The sequence below is a fragment of the Neofelis nebulosa genome, chromosome 15 (assembly GCF_028018385.1).
Source record: "Neofelis nebulosa isolate mNeoNeb1 chromosome 15, mNeoNeb1.pri, whole genome shotgun sequence".
NCBI classification, from domain to species: Eukaryota; Metazoa; Chordata; class Mammalia; order Carnivora; family Felidae; genus Neofelis; species Neofelis nebulosa.
The window spans coordinates 6,308,176-6,328,373 of NC_080796.1; the positions used below are offsets into that span (position 1 = coordinate 6,308,176).

A 20,198-nucleotide genomic window follows, 5' to 3' on the forward strand; every position below is an offset into this window, starting at 1 on the left:
GCCATGGTGTCACAGCTTTCACATAATAAGCAAGGTCTCTTCAGGCAGCGCCTTAGATATGGTGATATCTCCTCTTCTGAGACAAATCATTTTTCTGTAAGGGAAGGATATCTAGTTGTAGACCATGTTATGTTAATTAAATTCAGCCTCTCTTTCGAGGATATTGCTATATGATTCTCTGTTGCCTAAGTTCCCAGTCTGGTTTCCCTTTGGGCTAGTACCCTTGACTAGTTCTAGGAAGCTTTTATTTTTTTTGAGATGTTTTTCCCATGACTTTTCTGTACTGTGTTTTTGCCTTTTTACTTTCTCTCTGATTTTCTTGGTATTCCTTTTTTTTTTCCATTCATTTTTCCACTTCTGCCAGCGAAGGACTCTCCATTTTTCCAGAGGTCAAAGCAAAAGCACTTAGAATCTCATGATTTAAGGAACCTCAGAGATTGATTCATCAAAATACCCTCTGGTACGTCAACCTACATTTAACCTCCTTGACCAATGGTTGTTTCCATGGAGAATTTGAAACTCAAAAGAGATTGAAGTGACCTATTTGGATATGATAAGTGACAGAAATGAGATTTCAATTTGGGTTCTTTTCTTTCTTTCTTTCTTTCTTTCTTTCTTTCTTTCTTTCTTTCTTTCTTTCTTTCTTTCTTTTCTTCATTTTTTTTTCTTCACCTTGCAGGCAAAATTTAAATAATAGAAAGCTGGGGAGTGGGTCTAATGAATACAGTGAAGGAGGGTAAACATCGAATTAGCAGAGGAGACCGGGTTTCAAGAAGAACAACACTGAGTTAGGTGGGAATAAGAGTTTTAGAAGAGATGTCAGAATATGGGGGTTTTTGCCCAGTGAGATATAGGTAAATGACAGAAATGAAGGACCCAGGATTCGGGGAGTTGTTTAGAAAGGCATATTCAAATAGAGAGTTCAAGAGGGTCCTGACCAGGTTTCTGCTCCTGTGTGTGTTGGTTTCATTGAAGGTGTGAGCATACCTCAGATTTTCTGATGAGAGAGATTAAAAATCATTTGCGCTGCTGGGACAGTCTGTTTACAGCAAATAGAAGTATGATATCATCGACTTCCACCCCAACTTAGGGAGGATGGCTTAGATCCTCTCAAGGAATTGGGGGTGGGTGGTGGAGATTCTGAACAACAGAGATGTATGGCCCAAGGCAAGCTGTCTCCTCACTCCACCTCTTTTCCTAAATCTGTGATGCCTTTCCCATGTACCTGTAGGGCTGGGCAGGGGTAGGACTGACTTGTCAAACCAGTAAGGGAGCTTCATCTGGATAGGTGATAACATGCCTATGTTGAGGTGACTGTGCGGATGACTGAGACTCCCAATTAGCTTGTTTTCCAGGAGCAGGACATGGCTCCTACCCTCGGTCATTTGAGCCCATCCTTGTTGTAGGAGTGTGTGCCTTCATAGGCTAAAGATTGAAAGGTTGGAGAATGCCACTGAACCGTGTCGAAGAGTGATGTAGGAGTGGGAGCTCATCGGGAAGAAAATATTCAGGCAGCATATAGAGAAATAGAGGCACAACTACCAGGACCATTTTGTTCGCAGTCTCTCTCCTTGGGTAGCTGAATGCCCCTGAAGGCTTGGAAGGTCTTGCTAGTTATTATGGACCTAAATAAGGCAAGACCAGTGGAGGAAAAGAGTTGGCCTTGGTAAGTTTTTGTCTTTTAATCTCTAGTTAGTACTTCCACTCATATCATAGAAACATTAACTTTGGTATATTTACTTAAACGGAGGTCTACCTGACACACAATGTAATATGTGATGCAACAACTCTGGATGTTCCACGATGCTCGCCATAAGCGTAGCTCCCATCTGTTAATGTATGATGCTATTACGATACCACTGACTAGATTCCCTATGCTGTACCTTTGAGCCTTGTGATTTATTCATTCTATAACTGGAACCCTGAACTTCCCTCTCCCCTTCACCCACTTTGTCCAACCCCCCACCAGCCCTCTCTTCTGGCAACAGCCAATTCTCTGCATTTATGGGTCTGTTTCTGCTTTTTCTCTATTTGCTCTTTTGTTCCCTTTTTTAGATTCTACATAGAAGTGAAATCATATAGGATTTGTCTTTCTCTGACTTATTTCACTTAGCCTCATATCGTCTAGGTATATCCATGATGTTGCAGATGGCAAGATCTCATTCTGTTTTATAGCTGTGTAATATTCCACAATGTCCACTGTGTATCCACAATGTCTAAAAAAATGATACATGTCAACATCACCCCCCTCCAAAAAAGCCCAGTTTACAAATGAGCAGTAGACATCACCAGACACTTTTCCAAAGACAACATACAGATGGTCAACAGACACATGAAAAGATGCTCCCCAAACTACAACGAGATACCACGTCACACCTGTCAGAATGGCTACACTCCAAGCCACAAGAAGCAAGTGTTTGCGAGGATGTGGAGACAAAGGAAACCTCTTGCACCGTTGGTGGAAATGCAAATGGGTGCGGCCCCTGTGGAAAACAGTATGGAGGTTCCTCAAAAAATTAAAAACAGAACTCTCCTATGATCCCGTAATTGCACTACTGGATACTACCCAAGAGAATACAAAAACACGAATTCCACAGGACACACGCACCCCTGTGTTTATTGCAGCATTATTTCCAATAGCCAGCACAAGGGTCCATTGACAAATGAGTGAATGAAAAGGAAGTCCTATATGTATGTGCGTGTGTGTATATGTATATCCATACACACACACACACACACACACACACACACACACACACAGGAATATTACTCAACCATAAAACGATGAAATCTTGCCTTTTGAAATCACCTGGATGGAGCCTGAGAGTAGTAAGTTAAGCAAAGTCAGGGAAAGACAAATACCATATGATTTTACTCATGTAGCACTTAAGAAACAACAAATGAGCAAAGGGAGAAAAAAGGGGGGCACAAACCAAGAAACAGGCTCTTAACTGCCGAGAACAAACAGATGGTTCCCAGAGAGGAGGTGAGTGGTGGGCGGGGTGAAGGATGTGATGGGGATGATGGAGTGAGTGTCCTTGTCATGATGAGCACGGGGTGAGTATGGAGTTGATGAATCGCTGTATTGTACAACTTAAACTAATATAATACTGGATGTTACTATTACTGGAATTAAAATAAAACTTAGTAGAAAAAACAGAGGCCAACTTCTAATTATAACAAGAAACTTCGTTGAATAAACAGATAGCTGACCTTTCCCATAATTTTTGAAAATTTTGTTTTTAAAAAAATGAACATGTTTTTGTTGTATATTTTTGCTCTAAAGGCTTTCTGACAAACCTGGTCCTGATGATTCATGGCCTACATCAGCTAGCCAAGACTTAGATTTCGGTACCAAGGTAAAGTACCCTCCTGTGAAAGTCACTTTCCTGCTCTGAATTTAGTTTTCTCCCTTATTTACTCGGAAAATTTAAGAGTAGCCTGTGCATTATCATTTTATGTGTGTAATGGAAATTTAGCAAGAACAAACCCCTTGACAGATACATGACACGTTGAATTTTTTGTTTTGTTTTTTTTACTTTGGTAATTCCTAGAGGTGGAGGCTGAGAAAAGAATGGGCTGGAAAATATATAATGACCGTCAAATTATATTGGGCAAAGCTTTCCCATAATGGAGGAAACATGACATTTGGTTAAGGATAAGGATTCTTACTGTGATACTAACATGACTGATAATACTGAAGCCTAATGAAATCTTATTGGATCTAATTATCTATTGTAGGTTGCCCCCGCCCCGGGCAATTTTTATTTTGAGAGAGAGATACAGGATTTCCCTTTGTCTGTATCCTTTGTTCTACATTTAGTCTAAAATAATATTAGAAAATGTAGAAACTTAGATGTTTACATTATTTCTCAACATTTACCTTACAAAGGTGTTTCCCTGTATTTAAGTTAAAATTGTGCATCTCCCTGAAGAATACGTATTTTGCTGAGAAGAGTAGCTCTATGAGCAGAGGCTCTTCTTAGCCAAGTTGTCAAATTTCTAATTTCAGAAATCTTTGATATTCTAGCTTTTAAAAATATCTCCTCCTAATCGTTGTGTCAGATTCTAAAATTTAAGTTTCAGACATCTGATATTTAGTTAAATATTCATTTCAAAGCCCCTAAATCATTATAAGCTACTGGAGGTTAGGAAACACACTTGTTTGACTCCTGGAGCTCCTAGAATGAAGTCTTGCTTGTAAGAAGCAATGTCATAGTTGTTGAATGTGAATAAAGGAGTAGGGAAATGGAATTCCGTAGAATGGAATTTGAAAAGTAATGAAATACGCATGATATGGCACAATTAAATATGTGAATTTAAAAAGTAAGGTCAGTTTATCTTCTGTTTTGGTGTTTCATACGTATAAACGCAAATGAATTCTATTGAGGAAATCAGGAGTTACATACGAAAGAAGATTACCGTATATTTTTAGTATCCTCCCATTGTGAGCTTAGAATTGCAAATAAAAATTCCTCAGTCTTTGTTTTTTTTTAACCCCATCTGTGTCCCATTACATACATCTTTTGAAGGTTCACATTTCTTTCTAGAATTCTCATTCCCAATTCTTTCTCCATAGTGACAGTTGATGTGTTAGAAACCTTTCTTTTTCTGTTTTTTCGTTAGTCTAGTAATAATTTATAGCTTTTAGGAAGCAATAGATGCCAGTAATTGAACAATTTATAGTGACAAAACTTAAATATTACAGTATTTATAACCAGATAACTGTAGAGTGATAAAAGTCAGTATTATTAGGGATATACTGTGAATCAAAGCCTCTGTTTTACGTATAGATTATATATATATATATATATATATATATATATATATATATATATATATATATATCTTGAAAAGCTTTCAAAGAGACTATTGTTCATATTATATTCCCAATCCTACTTATGTACCTGCTGAAAAATGTATGTTGTTTCCACTTACCTTATTTTACTCACCTTTCTCCTTTTCTTCCTTGTCTTAAGCTCATGCTTGATTGATTGGTCGTGTCTTCTATTGTTTCCTTTTTTCCTCTTATCCCCCCATACTTTTTAATGTAATTTTTATTTTTTAAAAGTTTATTTATATTGGAGAGAGAGAGAGAGAGAGAGAGAGAGAGAGAGAGCAAGTGGGGTAGGGGCAGAGACAGAGGGAGACACAGAATCCAAAGCAGGCTCCAGGCTCCGAGCTGTCAACACAGAGCTCAATGAAGGTCTCACACCCACAAACCGTGAGATCATGACTCATGAGCTGAAGTTGGAAGCTGAACTGACTGAGCCACCGACGTGTCCCCCCCCCACCATGCTCTTTTTTAATGGTTTACCCCTACCCTAATATTTCCTTGCAGAAAACATTTCTTTAGTGTCTGTTCTCTTAGTACATCACTTTCTGTCAACTCCATTGTCAACATATTGGTTATGGAATTCTGTCTGTGTGTGGTTTTCATCCATGACTCATTGCCCCACAAGGTTTATTGTTCTTTTCTTCTCTTTCTTGAAAGGAGGTGAGCTAAATGTTTTTGTAATGTTTGTATTTCTCTTGGAAAGGGAGGGCGAGAGAGAAAGAATGAGCAAGTGCTCGTTGTTGTGATCTGAAAATATGCAAGGTACGATCTCAGTCCTTTTATATTTGTGGAGGGCTGTTTTGTGACCCAGGATGTCACTTATACTGGAGAATGTTCTATGTGCACTTAAGAAGAATGTGCATTCTGGGGCGCCTGGATGGCGCAGTCGGTGAAGCGTCCGACTTCAGCCAGGTCACGATCTAGCGGTCCGTGAGTTTGAGCCCCGCGTCAGGCTCTGGGCTGATGGCTCGGAGCCTGGAGCCTGTTTCCGATTCTGTGTCTCCCTCTCTCTCTGCCCCTCCCCCGTTCATGCTCTGTCTCTCTCTGTCCCAAAAATAAATAAAAAACGTTGAAAAAAAAATTAAAAAAAAAAAAAAGAAGAATGTGCATTCTACTGCTGTTGGATGAAAAGATCTCAATATATCGGTGTTGATATCCGTGTATGTAAATGTATATCTTAAGGCCAATATATATGTATGTATATCTGAATACATCTGGTCCAGTGACACATAGGATCTGTGTTTCCTTACTGATATTCTGCCTTGACGATCCGCCTATTGCCATGCGTGGAGTCTTAAAGTCGTCTACAATCATGGTATTTGTATGTATACATTTATTCATGTTTGTGATTCATCGATTCATATATGTGGGCGTTTCACTTTGGGGGCATAAACGTTTGCAATTGTTAGGTCCTCTTGATGGATAGACCCCTTAATTATGATAAAACGCCCTTCTGAATCTGTTACTACCGTCTTTGGTTTAAAATCTAGTCTGTCTGGTGGAAGTATGGCGACTCCAGCTTTCTTTTGACTTCTAGTAGCATGATAGGTTGTTCCCCACACCTTCACTTTGAATCTGGAGGTGTCCTGGGGTCTAAAATCAGTGTCTTGTTGACAGCATATAGATGGATCTTGTTCTTTGGTTTTGTTTTGTGTCTTATCCATTCTGATTATCTGTGTCTTTTGATGGGGGCATTGAGTCCATTGACATTCAGAGTGATTAAAGATATGGATTTAGTGTCATTGTGTTATCTGAAGGTTTCATGCTTTTGGTGAGGCCTCTGGTCCTTTGTCGTCTCTGCTGCTTTCCACTCACAGAGTCGCCCCTTAGGATCTCCTGCAGGGCTGGTTTAGTGGTCATGAACTCCATGAGGTGTTGTTTGTCTGGGGAAGCCTTTCTCTCTCTTTCTATTCATATGACAGCCTTGCTGGGGAAAGCGTTCTTCGCTGCATATGTTCCCATTCAGCACACTGACCGTTTGCTACCCCTCCCTTCTGCCCTGCCAAGTTTCATTGGACAGGTCTGCTGCTACCCTTATGTGTCTTCCCTTGCAGATTAAGCCCCGTTTGTCCCTAGCTGCTTTCAGAATTCTCTCTTGATCTTTGTATTTTTCCAGTTTCGCTATGACATGTCGTGGTGTTGACCTGGTTTTGTTGATTTGGAAGGGAATTCTCTGTGCCGCCAGGACTTGGATGCCTGTTTCCTTCCCCAGATGAGGGAAGCTCTCAGCTACAAGTTGTTCAAATAAACCTTCTGCCCCTTTCTCTCACTCTTCTTCTTCTGGGACCCCTATGATGTGGCTGTTATTTCATCTCACCGAGTCAATTAGATCTCTAGTACCTGCCTCGTGGTCTAGTAATTTCCTTTCTTTCCTTTCTCTGCTTCCTCTTTGTCCACAATTGTATCTTCTGTTTCACCGATTCTCTCTTCTGCTTCTCCCATCCTTGCTGTCACTGCATCCCGTTTATTTTGTATCTCCTTGACAACATTTCGTTTTCAGCATTCAACGTGACAGTTCCAAAAACTTGATCAGATATATTGTTTCTGTCTCTTTTGAGCCCTTCTCTGGCTGTCCTTTCTTCCTGGAATTGTTTTTGAGGAGAATTCTTCCGTTTTGTCGTTTTGGCTAGTTTCTTGTCCTTTATGTGTTGTAATAGCTTGTTCTGTGTCCCACACCTGTGAGTACTACTATAATAAAAAGGGGTCATACACTGTCCAGGACCTGGCGGTCGAACGAGTGTTTTTGGAGTGTGTTGTGTGCACTCTTTTGGTGCATCTTTGCTTGCTTCTCATACTACTTGGAGTGGTAGTTTGGGCCTTCCACCCGGTGTGCTTTGATTTGTTTGTTGATGTAATCTTGGGAAAAAGGAGAAGAGGGTGGTGAAGAATCCTTAGCCCAAACAAAGCGAGAAATGACAGGAGTGGAAAAAAAGACCAGGCAGTGACTCAAAGGAGCTCTATGGCTTCATGCAGAAAGAGAAGGAGGAAAAGGAAGAAGGAGATCTGGAAAGGTATGGAGAAAATGCCCGATCAAACAAACAAACAATCAGAACAGAGGAACAAAGAGAAAAAAATATATATATAATTAGCTTTGACTGAAAATCAACTCGAGACTACTAGGCTGATTCCAACGGGAGAAGAGGAAAGAGGAGAGTAGAAAGACAAAAAAGGGAAAAAGAGGAGAAAGGGACAGAAAAGGAAAGAAAAGATGGGCGCCTGGGCGGCTCATTTGATGAAGTGTCTGACTCTTGAATTTGGCTCAGGTCATGTTGTCGCTGTTGGTGGGTTCGATACCCCCACCAGCCTCTGCAGTGAGAGCATGGATCCTGCTCGGATTCTGTCTCTCTCTCCCTCTCTCTGTACCTCTCCTGCTTGATCACTCACTCTCTCTCTCAAAATACAGAAATAAACATTAAAAAAGAAAAGATGAAAAGAACAATAATTCAAATGAAAACAAACAAACTCAGATACGAAACCAGAGGAGAGTTGTCTGTTGGTGCCTGGGACTGGTGGCTGTGCTGGTATAGGGGAGGGGCTGTCTGGTCCCATCAGTGTCAGTGTCACTCCCATAGAGAAGCAGTTACCAGGCACAGAGAGGCAGGGTTTGGTGTAATGGGCCTGCCTCCACTGAGGCTCACTGTCCGTTCCCTGATGCCCCACGATGTAGGTCATGGGGAGAGAAATGGCGACACCCCAATCTCTCCTGCCCACACGAGGTGTCTCAAAACTCACTGTTCAGGCCGTCCTCACGGAATAGCCTGGGGGGCTGGCTTGCCTTGCTGCACAGTCTCCTGTGCTCCCTGAGCACTGAGTTGGGATTCAAAACCCTGTAGGATCCCGCTTTGCTCGGACCTGGTTCTGGAGTAGCGCCACTCTGTGCAGTGGACAGAGGGCCTCTGGCTCGTGCCTGCAGGGTCTTTTTCCCTTGGGCAGGGCAATACCTCCCCTTTCCACCATACTCAAGGTGTTCTCTCCCAGGGTAGCCCTGAGATTGCTACCAAGCCTAGGGGCGGCTCCCTCCCCACCAGGCATGGGAGGTGGTAGCTCTTTTCTAGAGAACGTCTGGCAACCTTGAAAATTCTGTTTTTTAGCCTCTAAGGCTGTTTTGCAAAGTAGAAACTGGCTCTCTGGACCTCTCCTTGGTCTGTGGTCCAGACAGGCTTTCTCATATCCAAATGCACTTCCCGCAGCCCCTCTCTCTATCTTCCTTTGGTTTCTCCACCAAAGGGCTTCCCCCACTCCATGCCTGTGCTGCCCATTTTATGTCTCCCAATTCGCATACACACCCTTCTGTCCTCCCGCCAAGCTGTCTGTTTGCACCTGTGGAGATTTTTCTGTCCCTCTGCAGCCTGTACTCCTGGTATTCCGAGTGTTGTGACCTCAATACTGCTGTGTTTGAGGGACAAGGGAAATTCTGATCCCCCTCCTCTGCCATCTTAACTCCTCCCGCCTCCTTTTACTTTCCTTTTCACAACTTCAGAGTTCTGTGTAGGTTTGCATTATATCAGTTTAATATGTTTTATAGATATTTATGATGGGCTTTTTTCTTACTTGGACTGTATTGATCTGAATTTTCTGTCTTTTTCTTTTCTTAAAGTTTATTCATTTATTAATTGGAGAGAGAGACAGAGAGAGCACCAGTGGGGAGGGGCAGAGAGACAGAGGGAGAGAGAGAAAATCCCAAGCAGACCCTGCACTGTCAGCGCAGAACCAGATGGGGGGCTTGAACCCATGAACTGTGAGATCATGCCCGGAGCCAAAATCAAGAGTCAGGTGCTAACTGACTGAGGCATTCAGGCGGCCCTAACATGTTCTTCCTACGTCCCCTGGGTACTTTAAATTTAATACGCCCTAGTTTAAAGACATTGTTTCTGATGCTTTCCCTTTCCTCTTTCCTGACTCTTTGTAATCTGCTCTGTCATTTGTGTTCCCTAGTCTGATAAATAGCATCCCTGAAACAGGAAAAGTCCTGGACTCCGAACTTCCCTGAAATGACCGCATGCTGTCACTCACCACATTCGATAGTTTGTACCTGCTTACCATTTTTCATATGTTAGTCCTGTAATTCAGTCTCTCACCTATAATTTTGCAGTACTCTTCTGGTTTTGCTTCCTTGACATTCCTCCTACATTGCTTCCAGAGTGACCTTTCTAAAATATACTTGTGACAGTGTCATTCTTCTGCTTATTCAATGGATCCCCATTATCTGAAGGAGAAAATTCATGTTCTAGCATAACACTGCTCCCCCCCCTTTTTTTTTGTTTCGTCCTCATGTTCCAGTAATCTCTATCTATCCCATTGCCAAGAACTCTGTTCCAGTTTTGCCATATCGCATAGGTGTTGTCACTTACTATGTTATTTCATACTTGATCCTTTTGCTCCTTCTAGAATGCCCTTCACACCCTCCCTGTGCACTTTGTGTGTCTTTTAAGATACAGCCCTATCTTCCCAGTGTTTGCTGAGCTTCCCAAATGTAAGTGTTTCCTCCTTTGTGCCTTCACTGTACGTTATTCACTTCCCTTGCAGAACTAGTGGATGGTATTTTTCTGTCCTTACCTGTTTTCATGCATCTCTACCGCTACTAGCATATAGAAGAGACTCTGTCTTTTATTTCTGTTTCCAGCTCTGCCCCGGATCGTGGCTATGACTTGACAGATACAGGATGTGCCTGTCTTTCTGAGTGGGTGAGTGTGTGACCAAATGAATTAATGTGATATTTTTCTGAAGTTGGGTTTTTGTTTTGTGCTGTTTTTCTAGGAAGGAACAGCAAAGTCAGCAACGGAAGCAAAGGAAGATGGTGTTGGTATTATTGAAAATGTGCCACCAGAGCAAACAGTTAATGGCAGTTTGACTTCTGCTGGTGGAGTGCATAAAAATGACAGAAGTGGTAAGCTAGTGAATCTCTGTGAGTTGTTTTCCTATGATTAAATGCTAGTACGAGAAAAATCTGAAAGTATGTAGATCCAAATATATTATCCTTTATTCGCGAAGATATTTTTCTCTTGCTATCTTTCTTTATAAGTATCCCAAGTATGACCCCCTTTTACTTCTGGAAAATCTTGAACCCCCTGAACATCTTTTCTGCTATTGCTTTTATTTTATTGAAATATTCATGAATGGAGATAGACTTGTGTATGTGTTTAAAATTCATAGTAACACATGTTTTCATTAATTTATCTGTGACCGTATTCTCTAGATACGATGTCAGCATTAGAACTAGGAGAAGAGGAAGATGTAGAATCACCTTCTCTTCCTGAGGTACTGTCTTCTTCTTATTTTTAAGTATAAGCATGGAGTGATGTTAAAACGTCCAAGAGATGCTTTGACTTCACTCTCTCATCTCTGCATTTGCCCACAGAAACGATTTCCTTGTATGTTTTCCTATATGTGATAAAATAATTATGTGTTAATTATGACCACACAACATAGTAGAGTTCTGCCAATTTGCAGACATAATGAAAGTTGTGTAGTATTAGTGCAGAAAACGAAGGCTTGGAGGCAATGAGTTTGGGTTTTGGAGTTAAGTTATCTGAAACACTAAAGAATTACTCTAGGTCAACCTATGGCCAAGTGTATGATCCTGTGGTGTATACAGATGTGTCAAACTCCTACTGACATCCAGAAAGAGTTTGGATTATGGTGTTTACCACTTGAACCTTCCAAAGATAAGGCCTGGGACTTGATAATAATATATTTGGATTGTCAAGTAGATCTACAAGGAACATTGGGATTATGATGACCACAGTTTGGTTTAGTGGTGCTTCAATAAGTAAAACCCATTTTGGATAATTAAAATAACTTCGCAGTCCTACTTGTAGTAATATGGTTAAAGTAATGATGACCTATTCTAAGGTGACAACTAGGGAAGGAGGTGAAAAGGTCCTGATCTCTTAGGCTCAGGCAGCTGCTGCACAATGCTACAAGCACTGTATTTGAAATCAAAAGACATGCTAGCATCTTGATTCCGTCACTTCCTAGCTGTGGGATCTTGGAAAAACTTGCTTGAATGTCAATGACCTCGTTCCTAAAAATGGCACTAATACCCACCTCTTGGTTATGTGGAATGAACAAATGTGGCAACGTTTTGTAAACTGTAAAGCGTGCTATAGAAATAGAAGACAAAATGATCACAGTGGCTTTTAGTGACTTACTATATATTGAGGATATTTTGTTTGGTGAATGTTTGTTTATTGTTGAGAGGGGGGTGGGGGGAACAGAACATCCGAAGCAGGCTCTGCACTGAGAGCAAGGAGCCCAATGCAGGACTCGAACTCATGAAATTGAGAACATGACCTGAGCCACAGTTGGGCACCTAATCGACTAAGTCACCCAGGCCCCCCAAGAAAATACTTGTTTTAAATGTGAAGATGTCTGAAGGCCAATAAAATGGCCATAGTGTCCAGAAAAGAATGGGAAAGTAGGAACGGGGTTTTGATTTTCTAATTTGGCGCTATGTTAAGTTCCGGTAATCTCTTAGTGGAGACATCATACAGGTATACAGTTGACCCTTGAACCAGGTGGGTTTGTACCGTGGGAGTCCACTTACACACAGATATTTTTCAATAAATAGAGTACTATCCTGTAAATGTATTTTCTGTTCCTTATGATTTTATTTTTCTTCTTTTTTTTAAATTATTTATTTTGAGAGAGAGAGTGGACAGAGGATGTTAGTAGGGGAAGTGGGGGCAGAGAGAGAATCTTCATCAGGCTCCACACTGCCAGTGCTGAACCTATCATGGGGCTTGAACGCAAGAAGTATAGATCATGACCTGAGCCAAAGGCAAGAGCCTGACCTTTAACCGACAGTGCCACCCAGCACCCCTTCCTTCCGATTTTCTTAGTAACCTTTTCTTTAGTTTATAGGGTAAGAAGACAGTATGTGACATATATATTATATATATGTATATATATATACCTGTGTATGTGTGTGTGTGTATATATATATATATATATATATAACAGAGAAAACATGCATTAATCGACTGTTTATATTGTTGGTAAGGTCAGCATTGCATTATCCTAACCCTGAACTTCCATGCTCAGTTTATAGACTTAATGGCCAAATGAGGCCGAAAAGTAGTTTAGATCCAGAGAGCATGTACAAGGGCTTCTGCTTTAATGTTCTGGTTTTTAATATATATATACTTTTTGATTTTTATGTGTAATTGCTTTTAAAGTAGGAAATTTAGTAGGTGACTTTTTTTTTTTGGATTTTGTTTTTGAAGATTCAAAAGATATTTGTGGATTTTCGAGTGCATGGCCATCAGAGCCCGTAACCCTTGCTAAAGCAGCCTAACATGAACAGTATGGACATGAAATGATTGAGGAACTTTATTTTATCAAGACTCTATTATTTCCATGTCAGTGGCTTTCCCTTGCCTCTGATGGTCATGTAAAGGATCTACTACTCAATCAAGGAGGGGCTGTTTCTACTGTAGTCTGTGAACATTGTCCACTGAGTGGTATAGAGTGGAAGTCAGTTAAAAGGATTATAAGTGGAAAAAAAGTACTGTTGGTTAGTGGCATTGGCAAAGTTGTTTGAAGTACTGAGGAGAGATTCTGAGCCTCAAGCTCCCCATTTGCTGCCACTTGTGGTAGAATAAAGAATAACTTCAGTATAATTTGTATGGGGACCCTTGTATTGGCATGCCACCTGCCTGAACTATCACATTGTATTGGAACGCAAAATATAGCAACAGTAATCATGCTAAATGCAGAGATTTAGAGCCGACTATGTGCCATGTACCCTTCTAAGTTGTTCATGTGTTTTTTCCTATTGTAATCTTCCCAACATCCCAGTGAAGTAGATACTATTATTATTTATTTTGAGATCACTTTTATAAGGTTTTTGTTTTCAGAGAGAGAGAGAGAGAGAGAGAGAGGTTGTGGGGAAGGGCAAGTAGGGAGAGAGAGAGAGAGAGAGAGTGAGAGAGAGAGAGAGAGAGAGAGAGAGAGAGAGAGAGAGAGACACCCAAGCAGGCTCCTCGCTGTCCACACAGAGCTCATTGTGGGGCTCAATCACATGACCCTGAAATCATGTCCTGAGCCGAAATCAAGAGCCAGACACTGAAGCGACTGAGCCACCCAGGCGCCCCAGTAGGTGATGTTATTACCTTCATTTTACAGATGCAGAGACTGACACACGGAAGTTTTCGGTAGTGTAGTCAAGGTCATACAGCTCATAACCAGCAGAATTGGGAATTCAGACCCAGGCATTCTGGCTCCTACTAGGATCCTGCTTCTCAGTCTGTTCCATGAAGTATCTTGTTGTCACTGAAAACAGCATGTTCAGTTTTATCATCACGAGAATAGCAATGTCATTCACCTATGTGAATATTTAAAATCATAGTTGATGCAGTGCTTGTAATATGAAAACCGAAATGTTTGCCATAAGGCAATTTCCTATATTTCCTCTGTTTGACCAGTAGATACATTTGTACGGTTATCTGATCATATATAATTTAAAGTCATTAAAAACGTTATGTTTTTGTAGTACAGTAAGGTTGGTAAACTATTCTGTAAGAGTATTGAAACGTTTCATCTTTGTTGGCCATAGCCTCTGTTGTAGCAGCTCAACTCTGCTGTTATGACCTCAAAGTAGCCATCATCAGCATGTAGGGGAGAGTGCGGCGGAGTCCAATAAGATTTTAGTTACAGGGGCACTTGGGCGGCTTAGTTGGTTGAGCGTCCTGTCTCCTAATTTCCACTCAGGTCATGATCCCAAACCTCACATCATGAGACCAGTCATGAGACCGAGCCCCACATCAGGCTTCACCCTGAGCTTGGAGCCTGCTTACGATTTTCTCTGTCTCTCCCTCTGCCCCTCTTCCCCATTTGTGCATGTTCTCTCTCTCTCTCTCTCTCTCTCTCTCTCTCTCTCTCTCTCAAGTCAAAAAAGAAAATAATTTAGTTACAGAAATAGGTGATGGTGTTCTATTAGATTGTCAGTAGTGAGCATTGTTTGTTTTCTTTATTTTAGTTGCAAGAAGCACAGGATGGACATGCAGAGGCCATAAGACATGCTGAGAAGGTGAAAGATCATATGCAAAAGTAGAATTTTGCCCTCAGAGAAAATAGCGTGAGTATTTATAGAGCAGATAAGCAGTGTAGTATGAGAAATGTATTAGTTATGCCAGTATATCATTGTTAAGTGGATACAGATTCCAGCTTTGAGCTATTTTGAAATGCAGAATCGTGGCATCTTATCTCTCAATTTTGTACCTTATCCACAAAACACAAAGAAAATGGCACAATTTCCAAATCTTCCTCTTGATAAAATTTTAAGAATTTGTGTAATAATACCCTCATGTGTTCAGAAATTATATGGTATTTTTTAAAATTTATGTGTGAGAATAATTATCTTAAGATCTGCATTTTCGGCTAAAAGTTCAAAATGCCAGACAGGAAGAAACCATTAAACATCAAGTGGCCCAAATTCAGGATCTTCAGAGCAACTTGTTAAGGACAAGTTTGGTAAGTGGGTCTCTTAATGTCTGTCCTACTGAAAAGGAATCCTTATTTCACTAGTAGTAGTACATGAGAATGTTTTGGCTCATATGGAAAATCTCACTGATCTAAAGGTTAGGTTGATATCGTTCCTACTTGCTACTAGTGATGTAATTCTTCTATAGAGATGAAGTTGATTGAGAGTCTAAGTAAAACAACATTTTATATATACCACAGTGAGCGTTTGGTTTAGTCCACCTTTTGGCTATTGTTAATAATGCTGCTGTGAATGTTGGCATACAGAGGTGTGAGTCCCTGCTAATATTTTTCAGGGTGTTTCAAACTTGCGCAAACTTTGAGTGATCATTTGATCTTGAATTCTGACTTTCTTTTGTAATCTCATCCCTTTAGTGACAGTTTTCGAACGGGTTATTTTAATGACGATTTGTTGTAGTTTGTAATTAGAAGTTTGCAATTTATTGTCTTTATCAAGAATGACTAGCAGGTCGTTATGCAGACGTCCTTCTCAAAGGAATGGAGTTTTCTCTTTGTTGGATTTGTAAAGGAAAAGAAATGCCAGTAAAATAGTAGACATGTCTGCTCTGTCAGGGCCTTATCTAGTAACATAGTGCTCCTACCTTTGCAAGTTCAGAAAGTCATTTTCTTTTTCCACTCACTTGAGTTAATCAGCCTTTCAGAGATTTCACAATTCAATCTCAGAAGAGACTAATGTGCCATTCAAGATTCTAATTTATTGATATGTAGTGAAACCCCAACTGTTTTCCAAGCAGAACAGTTAATGTGATCGCACTCTCACCCTCCTTTGTAGGATTTACACTGTAAATCCTAAGTGGGTGCAATGGGGTAGATACACTGACCAACTCATTTCTGTCAGTCACACAAGCTGTGTAATATACATGCAAGTTTCATTAGACAGCTATACCCGTCAGGGGAACTAGAACATTCTGTTGACTGGTCCTTTTTGTGGCTGAAGAGACATTGAAAATTCTTTTCTTTTCTAGATCTCTTATAAATGAATCACATTGTATTAGGGTACTTTCATGCAAGTAACATGACACTCTGTTGATCAGTCTTCCGTGAATGAGAGTGCTAGGCGTTGTCCTGCTACTGTGTCCTAAAGAAATCTTTAAGGTCTCAAAAACTAAAATTTGTAAGAATATCTGAAACTGATGAAGCTTATTAAAGAATAAGGAGGGATTTTCTGTAGATCCCTATAGAAAGGAATTAGGGTTATGGCACGAAATTAGCTGCCACTTTAAGGTGTTCCCTGTGAATCAAAAAGTTAAGATAGCTTTCAGCCAACTCAGTCCATAGCTCTGACTTCTCTAGAAGGTCCTTATCTCCTGAATCCCCAAACCAGGGGCTACCTGGGTTAAGATATTTGATGCACACAGTTTTGAGGAGAAGAATCTGGATTGGGAAGAAGAGGTAGCTCTAGCCAACTTAACCTTCCTAACAATATAGTCAAGTGTGCGTCTGAAAGGAACTTCAGAAGACTTCCATAAGTTGAGATCTCTATGGACTAAGAAATTACTCAAAAGGAAACAAAGGCAAACCAGTGATCACCCAGCCCTTGTGATAAGTATCGTGTTATAAATGAAAAGCGAGACAAAGTATGCTGGTCAGCATCCTAAGGGTAAGGGTGCCTCCTAAGACTCAATAAGAAAGACACACTCAAAGTAACACCAAAAAGAGTCCCAATAAAATGTACATGAATCACTGTCTACAAAGGTAATCCATGTCAAGTAATGACTTTTGAGTGTGCAGTTGAGGATGTTGTCTATGAACACCTAGACGATAGAGCAAAAAGTACACATGGCCTAGGTAAAGGGGTCAGAGCTGGAAATGTGAATTGGAGAATCTGGTTTTGAAGCCTTAAGTGCTATTCAAAAGACAGATAGCAAGGGGCAAGAACTCAATGTCAGGGGTTGCCGTCCTTTAGAAATAAGGTGGGGTTCAAAGAGCAGAGGGAGGGTATGGGCATTGTTATCAGCTGCTGCTGAGAAGTGAAGCAGGATAAAGACTTGAAAAAATTAAAACAAAAAAACAAAGGTCCCTGATGACCCTCAAAATTTCTTAGTGGAATGATGGGAATGAAAGTTAGATTTTAGTGTAAAAGAAGGAAATAAGTGAAGAAAAGTTGAATCTGTGGATGAGACGATACATTAAAGAATGTTCGAGTCCACTGCAAGGGGAGAAGCAGGGTGATAGATGGACAAGGCTTCAAAACTTAAGCAAATGGTTCGTAGAAAAGGAGAAATTGCAGTCTTTCTTCCTTATGGAGCCAGAACTGGGATTTACACATTTATAGCATTTTACCAACTGCAAAGCTCTGGGGACAGCTCTTCTGATAAGCTTTTACCCCAAAGCCTTAATCTCTTCATCAGAGTACCTGCTAAAGCAGCCTAACGTAAACAGTATGGACATGAAATGATTGAGGAACTTTGGTTTAGCAAGACTCGTTTATTTCCATGTCAGTGGCTTTCCCTTGCCTCTGATGGTCATGTAAAGGATCTACTACTCAATCTAGGAGGTGCTATTTGTACTGTAGTCCGTGAGCATCGTCCACTGAGTAGTATAGAGAGGATGTAAGTTAAAAGTATTAGAAGGGGAAAAAAGTACTGTTGGCTAGTGGCATTGGCGAAAGTTGTGTGAAGTACTGAGGAGAGATTCTGGGCCTCATGCTCCCCATTTGCTGCCACTTGCGGTGGTATGAAGAATAACTTCAGTATAATTTGTATGGGGACCACTTGTATTGGCATGCCACCTGCCTGAACTATCACATTGTATTGGAACGCAAAATACAGCAACAGTAATCAGGCTAAATGCATACACTTAGAACTGACTATGTGCCACGTACCCTTCTAAGTTGTTCATGTATTATTTCCTAATTTTATGTTCCCAAGATCCCAGTGCGGTAGATACTATTATTGTTTATTTTGAGATCACTTTTATAAGGTTATTTGTTTTCAGAGAGAGAGAGAGAGAGAGAGAGAGAGAGAGAAATTTTGGGGAAGGGCAGGTAGGGAGAGAGAGAAAGAGGGCAGAGACAGAGAGGGAGGGAGGGGGGAGAGAGAGAGAGAGAGAGAGAGAGAGAGAGAGAGAATGAATCCCAAGCAGGCTGCTCGCTGTCCACACAGAGCTCGCTGTGGGGCTCAATCACGTGACCCTGAGATCAGGTCCTGAGCCGAAATCAAAAGCCAGACACTGAAGCGACTGAGCCACCCAGGTGCCCCAGTAGGTGCTATTATTACCTTCATTTTACAGATGCAGAGACTGAGACACGGAAGCTTTAGGTAGTGTGCTCAAGGTCATACAGCTCATAACGAGCAGAACTGGGAATTCAGACCCAGGCATTCTGGCTCCTACCTAAGATCCTGCTTCTCAAACTGTTCCATGAAGTATCTTGTGGTCACTGAAAACAGCATGTTCAGTTTTATAATCACGAGAATAGCAGTGTCATTCACCTATGTGAATATGTAAAATCATAGTTGATGTGGTGCTTGGAATATGAAAATAGAAATGTTTACCATAAGGTAATTTCCTCCATTTGACAAGTAGATACATTTGTATGTATATCAGATCATATATAATATAAAAATATTAAAATGTGCTATTCCAGAGTTTTCTCCTCTTCTTCTCCCTACACCCTCTCAGGCTACCTTCATCAGAGAAACCAGAATCTGAAACCAGAACACTCAATTGACATGGCCCCCACCAGAGGGCACCTGAGCCAGTTTCCAGGGTGCTCTCTATACAGCAATTGGATACCCCCAAACATCTTCCTTGGAATCACTTATGAGCACAAGGATTTTCCAGGAAAACCTTAGTGAAGACTCTGCAACTCAGAAGAACTAAATCGATGTCTAAATTCAATCCACCCTCAGGTCACCAGGCAATAGTGCTTATTATATTCTGGAACTTAATGCACTGACTCGAAAACTCATTTGAAGGAACAGCCAAGGATTTTCAGGTGCTTAGCCAATTTAGGCTTTTCTAGTGTTCAGAATACTTTGAAGATCAACGAACAAAACATCGTGTTACTGGTACACCAGACAAAGCAGAACTGAGTTTGGAGTTAGAGCCAAAGGAACGCACGGGTTTCTGCAGAATTACGATGGGACTTCAAAGCAGGGGCAAGGTTAGGATTATTTTAGAAATGGTGTCAGATAACTCTCTCTGAGTTAAAATGAGTGTCCACTGGAAACTAATGCAATGCTGTTACGCTAACTGGAATTAAACTAAAAAAGTTAAACAATGAAATGGGTATCCAGTGTGTGCATCAAGGATTTAAATGCAAGACAATGCAATTACAACAATTAAAGAATTCGTGAATTAAAAAAACAATTTTAAGTGGCAAAGTCAAAGAGTGACAGAAACTCGGAAGCAATGGACAAAAAAAGCCTGATTCAACAACAACAAGAATTTTTTTTTTTTTTAATTACGCCAATGCTGAAAAGCTTAGAAATCACTGCAAACCCACTTGTAGGGATCTAGGCCAAGGAGAGGATGATGAAGGAGCCTAGATTTGGATCCAAGGATAGTCGCAGTGGTTACAGTGTAGTTTTATTGGGAGCCGTGGGGAACTGGTTAAAATATTAAGTGGTAAGGCCCTAAGTTTCTGGAGCTCCATGTGTACCTCGTTTGGTGAAGTCACTGGCAGGTTAATCGGGGGATGGTTGGTGGGGGAGGTTGGGCCGGGCAGGAGAGCGGGCAGAACCGCCCACGCCCATCCCCCTGAGACTCCGAGCACCTTTGAAACCGCCAGGTGCACCACTAGGTAGGCCTCATTTGGGCCCGGATGGAGGCGGTGCCTGAAGGGGCTGGGCCAGCAGGGTTGAACTAGAAATGAGGGTGGGGGCTGGTCGGGGCCAGCCTTGCTGACTGTGGGAGC

At 41.0% G+C, this 20,198-nt stretch overlaps 1 protein-coding gene across 1 annotated transcript; it reads left to right on the forward strand.

Annotated features, from left to right (window-relative positions):
* The first annotated feature begins 352 nt into the window (after window positions 1-352).
* On the forward strand, window positions 353-19,567 carry LOC131495910 (ankyrin repeat domain-containing protein 26-like). Its single transcript, XM_058701090.1, has 7 exons — window positions 353-460; window positions 1,356-1,666; window positions 3,287-3,359; window positions 10,595-10,724; window positions 11,034-11,115; window positions 14,817-14,915; window positions 18,962-19,567. Exons 2-6 carry the CDS (start codon window positions 1,584-1,586, stop codon window positions 14,851-14,853), a joined length of 405 nt encoding a protein of 134 aa, XP_058557073.1. The 5' UTR covers window positions 353-460; window positions 1,356-1,583; the 3' UTR covers window positions 14,854-14,915; window positions 18,962-19,567.
* The last annotated feature ends 631 nt before the right edge of the window (window positions 19,568-20,198 follow it).